General features: G+C 35.4%; 1 protein-coding gene across 2 annotated transcripts in view; it reads left to right on the forward strand.

Moving 5' to 3' along the window:
• The window catches only part of Pdcd6ip (programmed cell death 6 interacting protein), a 59,121-nt gene that overhangs the window by 4,107 nt on the left and 37,447 nt on the right, over positions 1-17,567 (forward strand). For both annotated transcript variants that reach the window (XM_013028487.1, XM_013028488.1), the window contains exons 2-6: positions 5,574-5,628; positions 7,442-7,511; positions 11,533-11,660; positions 13,838-13,991; positions 15,932-16,032. In XM_013028487.1, coding sequence (XP_012883941.1) covers positions 5,574-5,628; positions 7,442-7,511; positions 11,533-11,660; positions 13,838-13,991; positions 15,932-16,032 — 508 coding nt within the window. The remainder of the gene's footprint in view (positions 1-5,573; positions 5,629-7,441; positions 7,512-11,532; positions 11,661-13,837; positions 13,992-15,931; positions 16,033-17,567) is intronic.

Raw genomic sequence — 17,567 nt, forward strand, 5'->3', positions numbered from 1 at the left:
AAGTGGCGCTGTGGCTCAAGTGGTAGAGCGCTAGCCTTGAGCTGAAGAGCTGAGGGACAGCGCCCAGGCCCAGAGTTCAGGCCCCACGACCGGACCCCCAAAAAAAAAATCTGTAGCTCATTTATCTAGTGTGTACTATGTATCCAGATATGCAAAATAATCTGTAGCTCATTTATCTAGTGTGTACTATGTATCCAAATACTATCTTAAGCATTTCTTTTTTTTTTTTGTTTGGGTTTTTTTTTAACTGTATTTTTTTTGTCTTTTCTTTTTTGGTACTGGGGATCGAACCCAGGACGTTGCGCTTGCTAGGCAAGTGCTTTGCCACTGAGCTACATCCCAGCCCATATCTTAAGCATTTCTTATTTATTACATAATTTGTTCCCTCACCCATAAGGAGAGTATTATGTTACTTTAGAAGGGCTTTAGAGAAATTGAATAGCTCACACATGATCACACAGCTAAGAAATGGAAATCAGAGTCAGGTTGTCAGACTTGAAATCTTGAGTCCTCCAAATGTGACATTATTATACCTTTTAGGTATGCTTAGGATTTTACATTTTAAATAAGTGATTAAAAATTCACTTATTTTAAAAATAAAATCTGGCTGAGTGCTGGTGGCTCATGCCTGTAATCTTAGCTGCTCAGGAGGCTGAGATGTGAGGATTGCAGTTTGAAGTCATTCCAGGTAGGAAAGTTTGTGAGTCTGGTTTCCAATTAACTACCCAAAAGCCAGAGGTAGAGCTATGGATTAAGTGGTAGGGCATTAGCCTTGAGCCAGAAAGCTCAGGGACAATGCTTATGTCCTGAGTTCCAGCCACACACACATGTACACACAGAGTTTGTATACACACACATGATCTATAAGGATAATTTTTGCATTACTATTTTTGGGACCAGCTTTCTGAGTTAGTGTACTAACCAATCTTTCTGTCTGTCAACATAAGTTGGAGGCTATGGTTCCCTATAACGATGCCTATGTAAATAATGAGAAGGGCTTGGTAGATTCTTTTGTTTCTGTGAGTTCCGTGACTTCCCTTTCTGGAGAACATGAGCTCTAGGAATTATATGAGAGAAGTAGGTAACATTGCCTCTGGTAACCACATTTATTAGTTGCTGCTTTCAGGTATAAAGCCTCTCTTGTTTTGTTGGGGTTGGCTTCATACTGATCAGATATTGTACTTGTGGGATCATTTATTGAAAGTTCCTATACATTCTCTAGAGAATCTTTACTTTTCGGGAAAAAAGGTTATTTTTTTAAAACAGCATTTTCCTGACTCACTTGCTTGGGGTAAGTAGCAACACCCACAAGTCAACTCATTTTGTGTGCTCATAGAATTGTTTTGAGAGGATAAGGTGTTAACATCACCTTTTGACTGGATTACTATAGTAGCTTCCTGTCTGATTTCCCTAATTCTGTGATTGCACACCGCTAGTCAGTTTCTGAATAGTAGCCTTGGTGATTATAAATATAAATTAGATCCTGTTACTCTTTTGTTTACCCTCTCCATATAGTAAAAGCCAAGATCTTGAAGTTGTATTTAAGGTATCATTACTATTGTTTTCTCCTATGCTCAGTATATGGCCGCAGTGGCAACACCAGGTATATTCTCAGGCACACTTTCATTCCAGGTTCCTGGCACTTTTCTTCAGATACCTGTCTTTTCACTTCCTTCACATTTAAAGTAGACGCTTTCCTATCTTACCTCATGCATTAATTTTATCCTTCTAGCATTAGTTTTCTCTATAGCACTTAGCCACTATCCACTATACCATATGCTTTTTAAAACTTAACTATCTTGTTTGTCATCCTTCCTAAAAGCATAACAAAGATATACAGCTATAAGTGCTTGTTTGCTACCAGATTCCTATGTCATTGAACTATGTTTGGTAACGTAGTAAGTTCTTCGTATGTATTGAATGAATAAATGATTGAAGAAATTTTTTTGTGCCAGTCCTGGGGCTTGAGCTCAGGGTCTGGGCACTATCTCTGATCTTTTGTGCTCAAGGTTAGCTTTCTACCACTTGAACCACAGCCCCATTTCCAGGTTTTTCTGAATATATTGGAGATAAGAGTTTCACAGACTTTTCTGCCCAGAGTGGCTTTGAACTTTAATCCTCTGACCTCAGCCTCCTGAGTAGTTATGAGTATAGGTGTGAGTCACCAACACCTGGCCTGAAGAAAAGCTTTTTTTTTTGAAGGCATGTCAGTCCAGGTGAAAAAAGTGGGAAAATATAAGATAAATACCAAATTCCAAGTTTTTGGATATAGAGGGAAATAAGAGTCTTCCTTAGGAGAGCTTGTAATTTATTGACTTAATGTATAGAGAATATGCTGAGATAGGGCCAGATAATTGGGTTGTGGCCAAATAATGAAAGGCTTTGTTAGTGTTTTCCAATGTGATTTCAAGTATAATGAGAATACATGAAAGATTTTTCAGTACTCAATATTTTGAAGTTTACTTTCTATGTACAAGGATGCTCTCCTGCATTATATAACTGTTCTATAATTCATAATTAAGAAATTTGCATATTCGCATTTGATCCATCAACTTTGGAAGTAGTGCTGTGGCTCAAGTTGTAGAGTGCTAGTCTTGAGCAAAACAAGCTGAGCATAAGGCCCAGGACTGCAAGACAAAAAAAAAAAAAAAGAAACAGCATTAGCGAATTTAAGGTTATTTGTCTTTAAACTCTTTATTTCTGACTGAGTTAGAGTAAAAACAGTTGTTTAAAAGTGGTGGGCTCTGAAGGCTCATGCCTGTAACCCTAGGTACTCAGCGGTGAGATCTGAAGATCATGATTTGAAACCATCCAAGGCAGGAAAGTCTGTGAGACTGTTATCTCCAATAAACTCAGAAAAAGCTGGAAGTGGTGGTGTGGCTCAAGAGGTAGAGTGCTAGCCTGAGCAAAAGAAGCTCAGGGACAAGTGCCCAGGCCCAGAATTCAAGCCCCAGTACCCGCAAAACAACAACACCCCACAAAAACCTGAATTTGTAAATTCAAAATTTGCTGATTTTTTCCAGTAATGTTATATACAAATTCAGGACCTAATCTGGGATTATGCATTGTATTTAATTATATCTCTTTAGTATCCCCCAGTCTGTAAATAGTCCCTCAGTTTTATTTTTCATGATTTTTCTTGTTGCTGAGATCATTCCCATGTGGTCTTGCACATGCGAGGCAAGCACTCTACTATCCAGCTATATTCTCAGCTGCATGCCCTTGATATTCTTGAAGAATACCAAGTTTGTTAGTTGTTACTTTGTAGCCTGTCTCTCAATAAGGTTTTGTCTTACATGTGGAGGTGTACCAGTGAATTCTTGCTCCGTTATTTTTGTGGTGTGTATCAGAAAAAGCATAATGATATGTGTCCTAGTAATAATATTTTTAGCACTTGGTTCATATATATATATATATATATACATATCTTTATATAAATCAATATGTATATATAGATCTATCTATATCTATATATCTCTATATTATTGGGATTTATTTTTATTATTGGGATTTAAACTTTTTTTTTCCTGCTCAGCCCTTTTTGTGCTGCTTATTTTTGAGATAGGGTATCTCAGGTGTATGTTGGGACCACAAACATATTTTAGGCTTTCCCTCAAAGCTGGGATGATAGGCATGTACCACCACACTCAGCTTCTTTCTTTTGAGACGGAGTCTCACTGACTTTCCTGCCTGGGCTGTTTTATAACTGTACCTCCCAGTCCCAGTCTCACATGTATCTTGGGATGACGTATGCGTGCTACTACATCTAGCTGTAGGTTGAAAAGGGGTCTCATGATCATTTTTTCCTAGGCTGGCCTCAAATGGTTATTTCCCCATTGTCAGCTTCCAAGAAGCTAGGAGTGTAGATGTGCCTGGTTTGCTATGTTTCTTGATGTTAAAACTAATGAGAATGTAGTGCTTATTAATAAATATTTTGTATGGAGATGCTTTGAGGCTCATTTCTCATAAAATTTTCATTATTTTTAGTATCCATTGACTAATCTTATCAGAACTAGCTGCCATTCTACTCTGAAAGATACCAAATGGTGCTCATTTCTAATTCCAATATTTCTTCTTGGTTTTGCACAATAGGATTCAGAGAACAGTACTTATATTTTGCAATGTATTATAACTTGTCATACTTGACAATTGGGAATCCCTTTAAGGTAGTCCATCTGTCTGCCTGCCTGACTGCCTGTTAGCTAGTTTTGGGCCTGGGCACTGACCCTGAGTTTCTTTTGCTCAAGGGACCATTTTACCACTTGAGCCACAGTGCAACTACTAGCTTTTTTGAGTAGTTTATTGGAGATAAGAATCTCATGGACTTCCCTGCCCAGGCTGGCTTTGAACCGTGATCCTCAGACATTAGCCTCCTGAGTAGCTAAGATTACAGGTGTGAGCCACCTGTTCCAGCTCTATTTTTTTTTTTAAATGTGTCATCATTTTTTGTCTTGTCTTGAATTTTCTCAGTAGTCATCTCATTTCTGTGGTGTGTGTGTGGGGGTGCTGGCTCCTTTTAATGAGGACATTATTTATGTGACTGTGAGGTGTAATTGCTTCTGTATCCTCCAGTATATATAATTAGGAAAATATACACATTTTGGTTCTCTCTATTAAAAAATGAGTTCACATTGAAACCCCCTGGTCTCAAAACATTTATTTTAGTCTTACCCTTTCCCTATTTACCATTCTTTTTTCTCTGACAGTGAGAAACCTCATTTCCATTATTTTCAGTGTGTTTACTTAATTGCTTACTTCTTGCAGTTTGCAACCAAAAGCTTGGTCTCAGACATGGTGTTTGATTCACCCCACTCCTTTACCACTTGATAACTTGCTTCTTGAAATAATCATTGGAAAGGTAATCTTGATGATAGTGAGGAAAGGGTAGAAGGGAATAAATGAAGGAGGAAACATTTAAGAACAGTTGGAAAGCTTGGCCTGCTCACCTTCCCTTTTTCTTAATGGGAAAGGGAAGTTGGTAATAGAGGTTGGAAAAAGATTTATTGGTTATTTTTTATTACTGTGTGGACCTAGGTTGGAAAGAATGAGAAAGGAAACAGTCAAAATGACTAGAAAACCTTGGATTAGTCAGTTGGAGATGATTTGTGTGAGTATTGTTGAGTTTTTTTGGCAGTGGGGGCTATCCCTACAGAAGTGGATGTACCTAGAGTACATTTGAAAATGTTAATCTGTTTTAATTATCAATTTACCAAAGATACGAATTTGTCCAATGCATATAAACATTTATCATAATAAAGTATTTTCAAAACACATTCTTTTGAGCTATATACTTTGATTTATTTTGGTAATGTTTTTCTATATTGGTGGGAGAGTCTCTTGTAAATTCGTTTTCATTGCATATACTCTAATTCCTGTCTGACACATCGGAAGACTGCATTTCATTGACTTTCAAACAGGTGATTGAATCGGATTTGTTACTCCAAGTTAGCATGAATAGTTTTACACTTGAACCATTCTGTTTTCAAGGTAGCATGAATAGTTTGTTATACTTGAACCATTCTGTTTTCATAAATACATATTTAGCTAATTACTCTTTTCACTCTACTTTTTAGATATTATGATCAAATTTGTTCCATTGAACCTAAGTTCCCATTTTCTGAAAACCAGGTAAGTTATTGATTTTGTATGGTAATAACAAATTGTCCATTTCTTTCCACTTATAGTATCATTTTATTGAAATCAGTTACATCTCTTTTCCTTCTGTAGGTTTATGAGATAGTTTTATATAAATTAGAAACTTTTAGGTTTATCTGGTATGAAGTTGTCCTTGTGAAGAGTCCTAGAGTCACTTTCCTGTAGAGCATTATACTGCATTTTATATCAATAGGATCTATTTATTTTTTGACTAATGTAATTTTTTTTTGGGGGGAGGGGTCAGCCGTGGGGCATGAACTCTGGGCTTGGGCACTATCCCTCAGCTCTTCAGCTCAAGGCAAGTGCTCTACCACTTGAGCCACAGCATCACTTCCGGTTTTCTAGTGGTTTATTGGAGATAAGAGTCTCACGGTCTTTCCTGCCCGGGCTGACTTTGAACTGTGATCCTCCAGAATAGCTAGGATTACAGGCGTGAACCATCGGTGCCTGTCTACTAATGTAATTGACTGTATCTTTCCCTTAGCTTTTACAGAATTAAGAAATTGTATAGTTGAGGAAGTATCAATCTTAGGTTAATGCCTTAAAAATTATTGATACAGTGCACACCATGTAAAAAATGAACTCTGTGCTTAGGGATGGCAGGGGGAAAGGGTGACATTGTATGATCTCTCCATTTAGTAAAAAAAGTGATGCTCTAAAAGCAAGGTTAAGGTTATAGTTAATGCTTGTAAGCCAAAAAGGACATGCAGTATAATTCACTGAAGTGAAAATTTGAGATTGGTTGAAAAGTGACATGTCTTTAGCAGAAGTTGGATGATGTTATGAGAAAAATGAAACAAGCATCTGCAATGCAGGAGAGTGCTGATATCTATGTATTGGGGACATGTGTATTTTCTTCCATGGCAGTCTCATAGAGATACTGAAGGTCTACTGTTCTTTAATCATTCTTGTACCAATGGGATTATTATTATTTACTTAATAGGCAAGGAATAAAATGTGGATGGGTAGTGGAGGTGGTGGAAGGAGAAGTTGAGGAATTGATGAACAAAGAAAGGCAAAAGGTTAAAGCTGCTAATGGGTTTAGAGGATTTGATTATTTTTTTTTTCGAGTTTTGTGGAATTTTTCCAATTCAGAGTTTACAGTATTTTTTACTGGCTATGAATGTAGCTAAGTGATAGAGTAATTGCATGGCATGTATGAAGTCAAGAGTTCCACGTTCAGAGAAGAAAAAAAAAAATCTTTGTACTGCTTATAAATAGTCTAAATGGATCTAAATTTGGTTGAACCTTTATATATAGTATTCTTATATGAAGCCAGGAGAAATGTAGTTTTTTTTTAAGTGAGATTTTTTTCATATATAACATAGTATAGAAAGTGAACAGATCATGTTTATAACTTTCCTGGTCACAAAGTAAATATGTTTGTATAACTAACACTCAGATCAATAAATAAAATATCCTATTTCCCAGAGAGACAGTTGCTACTTTAATAACTTTTGTTTTCAGTTTTATCTCCTAGGAAACTTTGTAATGATTATTTTATTCTTTTTGCTTATTTGGTGTGTTTGCTTTATTGTGATTGTGAAGATGAAGATAATGTTTATGATTATTGACACAATGATATTTTGAAATATTCTGGTAACAGTATTTTACTTTTTAATAAATTATAATCCCAAAGAGTGGAAAGGATTTGGTAACAGAAAATATTATTTTATATAGGTTGAGCTTTTGTTCTTTCCTTGTTGGAGGACTTTCTTCAAAAAAATAAAATATTTAATGAGATCTAAGAAACAAATAATTTTCTGTTTTTTCTCATTCTATCCAGATCTGCTTGACATTTACCTGGAAGGATGCTTTTGATAAAGGTTCACTTTTTGGAGGATCAGTAAAATTGGGTATGTAATTTTAAATAGAAATAATAGGAAACTTGATCTAACTACTTTCCTTATTTTTGAGTGCGTGCATGGCTCAGAACTTGCCTGCAAGTATGAGGCCCAAATTCAGCTTCAAATACCACCCTTGCCCCTCCAAAAAACACAACTCTAAACCCCAAAGATCAGAGTGTTTGTGTTGTACAACTTTTCCGAATTGGGATCCTTGAAACACTCTTAAACGGACTTTGTGTGCAGCTTATTAGAGTTGAGCATCCCAGGCAGCTTGAGTGTAGTGTGAAAAAAGTTACAGATGAAAATATGTGTAGTTATTTGAGAAAGAAATTAATGTGGTTACTCTTAGGAGTAAGGTATTGGGTGATTGTTTTTATTCTAATTCTGCTTATAATCAGATGTTTGAATTAAAAACTTTATAACCAAGTTAGTAATTTTGAAAAGCCCTGGTGAAAAAGAAGAGATAATGTGACAAAACAAGGATAGTTGATAAAGAAAAAAATAAGATTTTAATTGTAAGAACAAAAATTTCTTATGAAGTCAGACATAGAAATTATGGAACTAAAATATCAAACAATAGCTTGAGATAATACTTACAAAAATGTATGTAGTTTAATCTGTTGCTTGGAGTATATTTCATTTGTTTTTTGTTGGTCATGGGACTTGAACTCTGGGTCTGAGCACTGTCCCTCAGCTCTTCAGCTCAAGGCTAGCACTCTACCACTTAAGTTATAGCACCACTTCAGGTTTTCTGGTGGTTAATTGGAGGTAAGAGTCTCATGGACTTTCCTGCCTGGGCTGGCTTTGAACCACAGTCCTCAGCTCTCAGCCTCCTGAGTAGCTAGGGTTATAGGTGTGAGCCACTGGTGCCTGCTATATTTCATTTTTAACTTTTCCTTTTTTATAGTGCTAGATAAAAATCCAGGGCCAAGCCTCTGTGTGTGTGTGTGTGAATGTGTGAATGTGATTTATTGCTAACCTTTTTAGTTGGATCATTTCATCTCTTTTCAACCATGGGAATTTTTCTTATATTTCTTGTCCCTTCAATCTCTCTCTTTATACTTTTTCTTTCCAAGTAATTGAGAGCTATTGTAGATTCTTTTTTACATGTTGCTTGTTAAGAAATAGGAGTGAATAAGTTTTAATTTATTTAACATTATATTCTTTGTAGGAGAATGTCTAGATAATACTTTCTTTTTCTTTTCTTTTTATTTTTGGGGGGGTTCGGTCGTGGGGCCTGAACTCTGGACCTGGGCGCTGTCCCTCAGCTCTTCAGCTCAAGGCTAGTGCTCTACCAATTGAGCCACAGCGCCACTTCTGGCTTTTTTCTTTTTGCTTATGAGGTGCTGAGGAATCGAACCCAGGGCCTCATGCATGCAAGGCAAGCGCTCTACCACTGAGCCACCTTCCTAGCCCTAGATAATACTTTCTAACACTTCTTTTGAGATAGTGTTAGTAACTAAAATTTTAATTTTTTGGTAGCTTTTCTTTTTCACCAACTTAAAGATACTACATCCTGTTTGTCTTGTGATTTCACCATCTTTAAATCTCTTGAAGAGTACTAATTATCTTTGACTTACTGGAATTGGCTTTGCTTACTTTGGCTGTTTTTCAGTTACCTTGATCTTTTTTTTGTTTTTGTTTTTTTTTTGGTCCAGTTGTGGGGCCTGAGCTCTGGGCCTGGGCGCTGTCCCTCAGCTCTTCAGCTCAACTTGAGCCACAGTGCCACTTCCGGCTTTTTTCTTCTTGTTTATGTGGTGCTCAAGAATCGAACCCAGGGCCTCATGCATGCAAGGCAAACGCTCTACCACTGAGCCACCTTCCCAGCCCACCTTGATCTTTTTTTAAGGGCATTATTATTCTCCTCATGTCATATTTTACTTAAAAAAGTATGAATTTACTTAAGAAAGCAGGTAAGAGTAATATATATATATGTATATATGTCTCTCTCTCTCTATATATATATATTTACGTCTATTAAATTACAGAGTCAGGATGCTAGTAGTGAATTGCTATTGTTAAAAGGTAGGGTCCAAGATGCTGTAGCAAGAGGGGCTATAATGTATAGCACTACTCTGAGACTTAGATATAAAACTGTGTTGTCCTGGTTCTTTTTGATGATTTACCCAATGTTTTTTGTAAGAAGTCTTCTGATTATTTTGCTTTGTGGCCATTTGTCTGGTGTACAATGGAAAGTCATAATAATGTGATTGAATTATCCATTAGATTCTTTTTCTTTACACTTATTTTTAATTGTGATAAAATGCACAAAATACCTTTTTAATAATTTTAAATGTACAGATCAACGATTTTAAGCATATTCACATTATTTTGTAGCTATAACCACTGTCTGTTTCTACAGCTCTTTCATTTACAAAATTGAAATTCTATACTCAACATTAACTACCCATTCTTTTTGTCAGTCTCTGGAACCACCGGTATTCCTCTTGTCTCTGAATTTAATTATTCTGATTTAATTTATGAATAATTATTCTAATATAGATAATTATTACATTGTAAAAACACAACACAAAATCTGCCATTTTAACTATTTTTAACTGTACAGTTTAGTAATGTTACTGCATTCATTGTTGTAAAAGAAGCCTTTACAATTGTTTTTCTTGCAAATATGAAATGCTATATTCATCAAATGATAGCCTCCACTTCCCTGGATATCACTATCTAATTCCTTTTTCTATGATTTCAACTATACTATAAATAACTCATATAAATGGAATCATACGGTATTTATCTTTCAGTAACTGGTTTATTTCCCTTAGCAGAATGTCTATGTTGTAGCGTGTGATTTCCATCCTTCTTCCCTCCCTCCCCCCCTCTCTTTCTTTCTACTTTTTTTGTTTCTTTCTCTCTCTTTTTTTAAAATTTGTTTTTATTGAATGGGTGATGTATAGAGGAGTTATAGTTACATAGGTCAGGAAATGAGTACATTTCTTTTTGAACAGTGTCACCTTTGCCCTCATTTTTTCCCAGTTCTTTCCCTAGTGATTTCCTTTCTTTTTAGGGTTGAGTAATACTTGATTATATGTATATACAGTATTTTGTTCATTCATCAGTGGGTAGATAGACACTTGCATTGCTTTTGTGTTTTGGCTATGGTGAATAATGCTGCTTTGAACCCTAGTTCAAACCTGAGAGACTGCTTTTAGTAATTCTTTTCTTGATTTTATGGTAGTTGGGCTTTTAATCTTTGTGGATTCCCATATTACATTCCATAGCACTTTACATTCCTACCAACACTGTACAACAGTTCCAGTGTCTTTACATCTTTATCAACTCTTCTTATTTTCTTGTTTTTTTAAAATAGCTATGCTAATATATGTGAGATATATTACAGATTCTTGGACAGAGTTGCATTTTTGCCACATTACTCTGCTATAGGTTCTGAGAAATTAGTTGGCATTAGGGACTGAGGCATGAAAAGCCAGCTAGGAGAGGTGCTTACATTAACTCAGGTTTGTAGTAAAGAGAAACTAGTTTAAGGGTGGGATGAAGATATACCTTTGAGAGGTAATGGAAAGATGAAAAGAATTTATTTGAATTTAAGAGATAAAGAAAAAATTGACATAAGAATGATTTTCATATTTTGAATCTGACTATAATAATAAAAACATAGAAGTAAAAGTGAGAAAGGATAACTTAGTGATCTGTTCAGCTTTTGATGATGGGGCCATTATGGAACTAAGTACTTGTTAGGGCACCCTGACATAGATGTGAAGTAGGTCTGGAAACTTTTCTGTGAGAGCCAGTGGGACAGAGGTCATACTATTTTTTTTAATAAGCTTTTTATTGTGAAAATACTGTACAGAGGGGTTACACTTACATGAGCAAAGTAATGAATATATTTCTTATCAAGCATTGTTGCCTCCTCCTTTGTTTTTCCCCATCCCTTCCCTCCTATCTCCACAACTACACTCTCTCCTTCTCCTTCCCCCAAGTCATACTATTTCTCTTTGGAACATTTGTTTTCTTTGGAAAATTTTGATATTTCCTTCTCAATTTTATTTTACAGCTCTTGCAAGCTTAGGATATGAAAAGAGCTGTGTCTTATTCAATTGTGCAGCCTTAGCTAGCCAGATTGCAGCAGAACAGAACCTGGATAATGATGAAGGATTAAAAATCGCTGCTAAGCATTACCAGGTATGTAGAAAACTGGTAATCAGGTATGTAGTAAACTGGTCACCACATAATGATCACCCAGTGCTGGATTGAGTTGAAAATAACTTGCATTTTTCTTTACCTACCAAGTATTTGTTTTGAAAAGCAATTCACTTTTAAAATGAAATTTTTCTTGAACTATCTCTATAAGCATTATATACCTGACATCTAGCACAGTGCCTGGCTTATAATTGAGGCTTAGTAAATATTGATTGATCAGAAAAGTCATTCACTTGCATTTATGATAAATGTAAGTAAATGACTTCACTTGAAACATTTATACCATATTATTTTGAGTGTATCAATATGAGGCTTGAACTCAGGGCCTCCTGAGTAGAATTGCAGCCATGAGCCTGGCTATACATTTTTATATGTTTTCTTAGAGATACACTTACGATTTGACAAGTGTTATATAAAAATTAAGAACTTTTGGTAGGAAAATAAAAGTTTAACTCAGACCTGTAGTAGAGTGGTTGTGTTTATATATGATCAGATGTAAAGTTCATAAGATGACTAAATCTATATTTTAGCTACTAATCAATGACTAATATGACATGTTACTTATTATTGAGGTTTTTTGGTTTCTGAAAAATAAGTGACTTGTTAATAACATGATCATGTTTTTGTATTTTATGTTACTTTGCAATTTACAATGTGTTTTTGTGTATGCTATTAGATCTTTTTTTTTTAAGTCTGACACTGGGATTTGAACTTGATATCTGATATTTTCATTCATTGGCTGGCATTCTATCACTTAAACCATGTCTCTAACCTCATGTTATTTGATTCTTATCTAAACCCTGTGATGCATATATGTTATATATATGCATATGTATCTCTGTCTGTCTGTCTGTCTGTCTATAATGTCTCTCAGTGAGGAGACTGAGCACAGTATTAATAAAGCAGTTCATTTGAGTTAAAGTTGTCCTTACTTTGAGTTTCACGGTATTTCTGTTGGTTTTTCCATTGCTTTTCCGTGGAATTTACTTGTTTCAAATGTGCCTTGTATCTTGACTTTCCTCATTGTTTAAGTTCAGAGGAAAGGTGAGTAATGCTATTTTGGGAAACTGAAAAGAAAATACATGGGGCTGGTATGTAGCTCAGTGGCAAAGCACTTGCCTAGCAAGTGCAACGTTCTGGGTTCAATCCCCAGTACCAAAAAAGAAAAGACAAAAAAAATACAGTTAAAAAAAAAAGAAAGAAAATACATGGTAAGCAAAGCATAGGTATCAACTTGTGGCTTGTTGAACTGTTTTTGTGGTCATAGTGACACATAATGCACATACTATTTTTTGAACCTGTAAATGACAAATAGTTCAAAATACTTAAGCACAATAAAACTTTATTTAGCTTTCTATTAACTGTTAAATATCTGTTAAACTTTTGTTTAGCTTTCTCTTAACTGTAACTCAGTTAATTGACATGTAAGATTATAGAGTTCATATTGTGTTGTGAGTATTCACAGCAGGCCACATGGTCTTAGACCTCACTCCTGGTCTGGGTTGCTGGCCACTCAGAAGCCATTATAGTATTTGACCTCTCTAGATACCAGATTCCTCATATGAGTGAGAGGGCCTTGATTCTTTGCTTGTTTGGTTTACGAACAAGGCCAGTTGATTAATCCTTTCAGATACTCTAGTTTTATGACTACTTTATGACTGTATACAAAGTATTACTTTCTTTAGTATGGCTAGCTATGTACCCTGAATAACTAGCTATGTTAAATTTCCCCTTTTTCTCAGTGTCATTTGCTTCACCTGTTACTAGGGAGTCTTGAAGACCAAATTGAGACAAGTAGCAATGCTTTTCCTCAGAGAACAGTGTCAGAGATGAGATTCCCCTGAGCTTGTTTGAAATACAGGTTTGAAATCAAAACAAGGGCATTTCAGTACTAAAAAAATTTAATAATTTTTTTCCTTCATTTATCCTTAGGTCAGATTTGAAGATGTATATCTAACACTTGTGATTATTTTATTTTGTTTTTCCTTCTTTATTAGGTTTTGTATTAGAGTTTTGGAAGATACTGTGTAAAGTGAGATAAAAGTTTTTGTGTAACAATTATTCACTCAGTTAACATTTGATTTTTGTGTGTAACCATAGTAAACTAAATCTTACAGAATTCCTATACATTTTAAAGTTTTTTTTTTCTTCCTCTCTAGTTTGCTAGTGGTGCCTTTTTACATATTAAAGAGACGGTTTTATCTGCCTTAAATCGAGAACCTACTGTGGACATATCTCCAGACACTGTTGGGACCCTCAGTCTTATTATGCTGGCACAGGCCCAAGAAGTTTTTTTTTTAAAAGCCACAAGAGGTAACTCCAATTTTTCCTCCACTTTATTGCCTATGAGAAGAAGTGATAAGCTCTTAAACTAAGAAGGTATTTGAAATATGATTAAAAATGTTTTTTTATTAAGACTTTTTGAACTTGATACATGGATTATTGAAAAGTTTTAACTCCTATTTTTTTTAAACTTGTACTCTATGTATAGGCTGTGTTTGAAAGTTGGTAGAGTGGATAGATACTGTCTTTAAATACTGAATTCTGGAATAATAATGATGTGTGTTTATAATTCAAAATGTTATTTAGCAAATATTTACTGGCTATCTGTTCTGTGCCAGGTATTGTTCTAATGTCTAGATAAACAGAATTAGCAAACAAATAAGACCTCAATCTTTTTAGTAGGAGGTAGATGATAAGGAAGAAATTTATTCAAGGTCATTTCAGAGAACAAAATGGCTCTGGATTATGTGTAGTGGTTAGTGGTCTGGCTGTGGAATAGTGGTGACTGGTGGTCATGCTAATTAGGTTCATTAGTCGAGAAGTTTTTAAAAAAATCTTTATTAAAAAGGTGTTGAGCAGGGGGTAGTCAAGAGTTTCTAGAGGCAGATTTTATTTATTTATTTATTTTTTGGGTCCGGTCGTGGGGCCTGAACTCTGGGCCTGGGTGCTGTCCCTCAGCTCTTCAGCTCAAGACTAGCGCTCTACCACTTGAGCCACAGCGCCACTCCTGCTTTTTTTTTTTCTTTTTTGCTTATGTGGTGCTGAGGAATTGAACCCACGGCCTCATGCATGCAAAGCAAGTGCTCTACCATTGAGCCATCTTCCCAGCCCAAGGCAGCTTATATTTAAACTAGACTTAAATGACAAGAAGGAACCATCTAGGCAAAGTCCTTGGTGTGTAAGGGAGTAAGAACATTTCTTCTAAGGCATAGAAGTTAGTGTGAGGGAATGGAATATAGATATGTAAATGCAGTGAAATTGAAAATTAGAGAGCAGAACTAACATTAAGTTTGTTTTTTTTTTGGGTCCAGTTGTGGGGCCTGAACTCTGGGCCTGGGCACTGTCCCTCAGCTCTTCAGCTCAAGGCTAGCGCTCTACCACTTGAGCTACAGCGCCACTTCTGGCTTTTTTCTTTTTGCATATGTGGTACTGAGGAATCGAACCCAGGGCCTCATGCATGCAAGGCAAGCGCTCTACCACTGAGCCACCTTCCCAGCTCTGAGTTTTTTTTTTTTTTTTATAAAGGATTATACTAGATGTGGTGGCTAAAGTCTGTAATCCTAGCTACTCAGAAGGCAGAGATAGGATTATAGTTAGAGTCAAAAAAGTTGGTGAGATACCTTGTCTCAAAAAAACCAGAACTGGTCATGGTGGTGTCTGCTTGTCATTCCTGCTGTGGAAGGTGGCCTAACCAGGAGTATTGTGACCTAACCTGTCATGGCAAAAAGACAGGAAAGAGCTAGGGGCTTAGCTTATGTGGTAGAACACCTGCCTACCAACTGTTAGGCCCTGAAGTCAAGCCATAGTGCTACTAAAAAGTAAACAAAACTAAAAGCAAACACCAGAAAAAGCAAAATGAAAAACTCAGCCAACCAACCAACTAAAGAAACAGTAGCTTATATTGAGGTGGACTTCATAAACACCAAAATTCTAAACTTTATAAGTCAGTGTTGTTTAGGGTATTCAGAATTTTGCAACCGTTGTCATCTTATTTTAGAACATTATTGTCACCCCAAGAAGACACCTATACATTAGTGGTCATTCCTTACTCCCTTTTGATCCAGTTGCTGGTAACCATGAGTCTATTTTTTGTGTTTTTGGATTTGTCTATAGGACAATTTGAGTCTTATGAGAATACTTAATCATCAATAAGAATTTTTTAATGTAAATGCACAAACTCAATTGTAGTGCTTATACTGAGTCATGTATCATTTTACTTATTTTAATTATAATGGTCCCTTTTATTCCAGATAAAATGAAAGATGCCATTATAGCTAAATTGGCTAATCAAGCTGCTGATTACTTTGGTGATGCTTTCAAACAGTGTCAGTATAAAGATACACTCCCCAAGGTCAGTTACTGTTTTTACAAATAGTTGGTTATTTTGCATGTGGAAGTATTTTTATATATAAGAATCAAGTTAAAAGTTTTGTATAAGAAAATTTGAAATTTTAATAAATGTAAAGAACGTATTTGTAGAAATAAAATTTTAAATTGAAGATGCATGAACAATCTTTTATATTCAATATTTATACTATGTATACTCTGTGCTAAACTTATTTTCCTAAGCTATACTTTTTTCAGAAAAACTGATCATCTGTCTGATCAAGGCATTGTGTCATGCTGAATTGTTGGTGATTTGGTATAAGCATGAATACTTGAACTTGTTGATTATTCATATTTTTAATTATTGTCCTGTTTTCTTAAAGATGAGTCTTAAGGCGCAAAAACAGACATAAAGAAAAAAGGAAAAGAAAACTTAACAAATTCATCTGATACCTTGATTAGAATTAAGTTTTGCCAACAGGGATAGAAAATTGGGCTGCTAATGGACAGCTAAGGAAAAGCAACCATCTTAAACCGCATATCACAGGAAGTATTCTGTTTTAATGTGAGCTTTTCTGAAGTGATTATTGAAAAGATTGTTCAGAGGTGATCATTTGTTAATGACAAAGTGATGACTAGACTAAGCAGTAAAGTTGGAATGGTCAAAAAGAAACTTAAATATATAGTACATTTGAACTACTCTCTTCAGGAAATAGTTTCACCTGTGTGGAAGCAGATATGCTGTGATTTTTTTTGGTAAGAGAATATGAATTTATAAGTAATATTTAGAATCATTGGACATTATGAACTCTCTCTTGCAGAGAGCTTAGGGCTATAGTAAAAAATTCACATAAGTGATGATTTAGAAATACGAATTAATGTGAAGGGATTTCTAGGGATTTAACATATACATAAAGGGCTAGTGTGTAGAATAACGTTAGAGTGAGTGCATGCTGGTAGAGTACTTACCTAGCAAAAAAAAAAAAAAAAAAGAATACTAAGAGCCTAGTAGAATTTTGCCCTGGACACCAGGAATTAGTAACATTACTGTTACAAAGAGACTTGGGATCTCCTCTCCCCTTTTCTTTATATGAAAGACCTAGTGTTCAGCTGTTCAATGTACAGATACATTCAGTTAGACTATGTGTTTGTTACTGTCATAAAGAGAATAATATCATTTCAAAGGCTTGGAAGCTATCTCTAAACATTCCTGTTATTTGTAAACACTGCTTGTTTAAGTAACAAGTTGCTCCAGCCTTACCTTGAGTATTCCCATGTCTGCAGTATAAGATAAAGATGTATTGTGTTTTCTCCTTACTAATAAAGCTAATACGGGATTTTCATTCTGGTTATAAAACTGGTGTATCTGCAAGTAGTGACCCAGGAAGCTAGGAATTTATTTACTGAGAGAGAGAAGGAAACCCTGGAGTAGTAATTCAATTTTTGATTCAACTGTATTTCTGTCTAGACAATCATTGTCTAGTGTATTTCTTAAATGTTAAAAAAAATGTTTCCTAGAAACAATGAAGTGACAGGATAGGCTTAGGTATTTTGGAAGAG

Source organism: Dipodomys ordii, unplaced genomic scaffold (genome assembly GCF_000151885.1).
Source record: "Dipodomys ordii isolate 6190 unplaced genomic scaffold, Dord_2.0 Scaffold110, whole genome shotgun sequence".
Lineage (NCBI taxonomy): Eukaryota > Metazoa > Chordata > Mammalia > Rodentia > Heteromyidae > Dipodomys > Dipodomys ordii.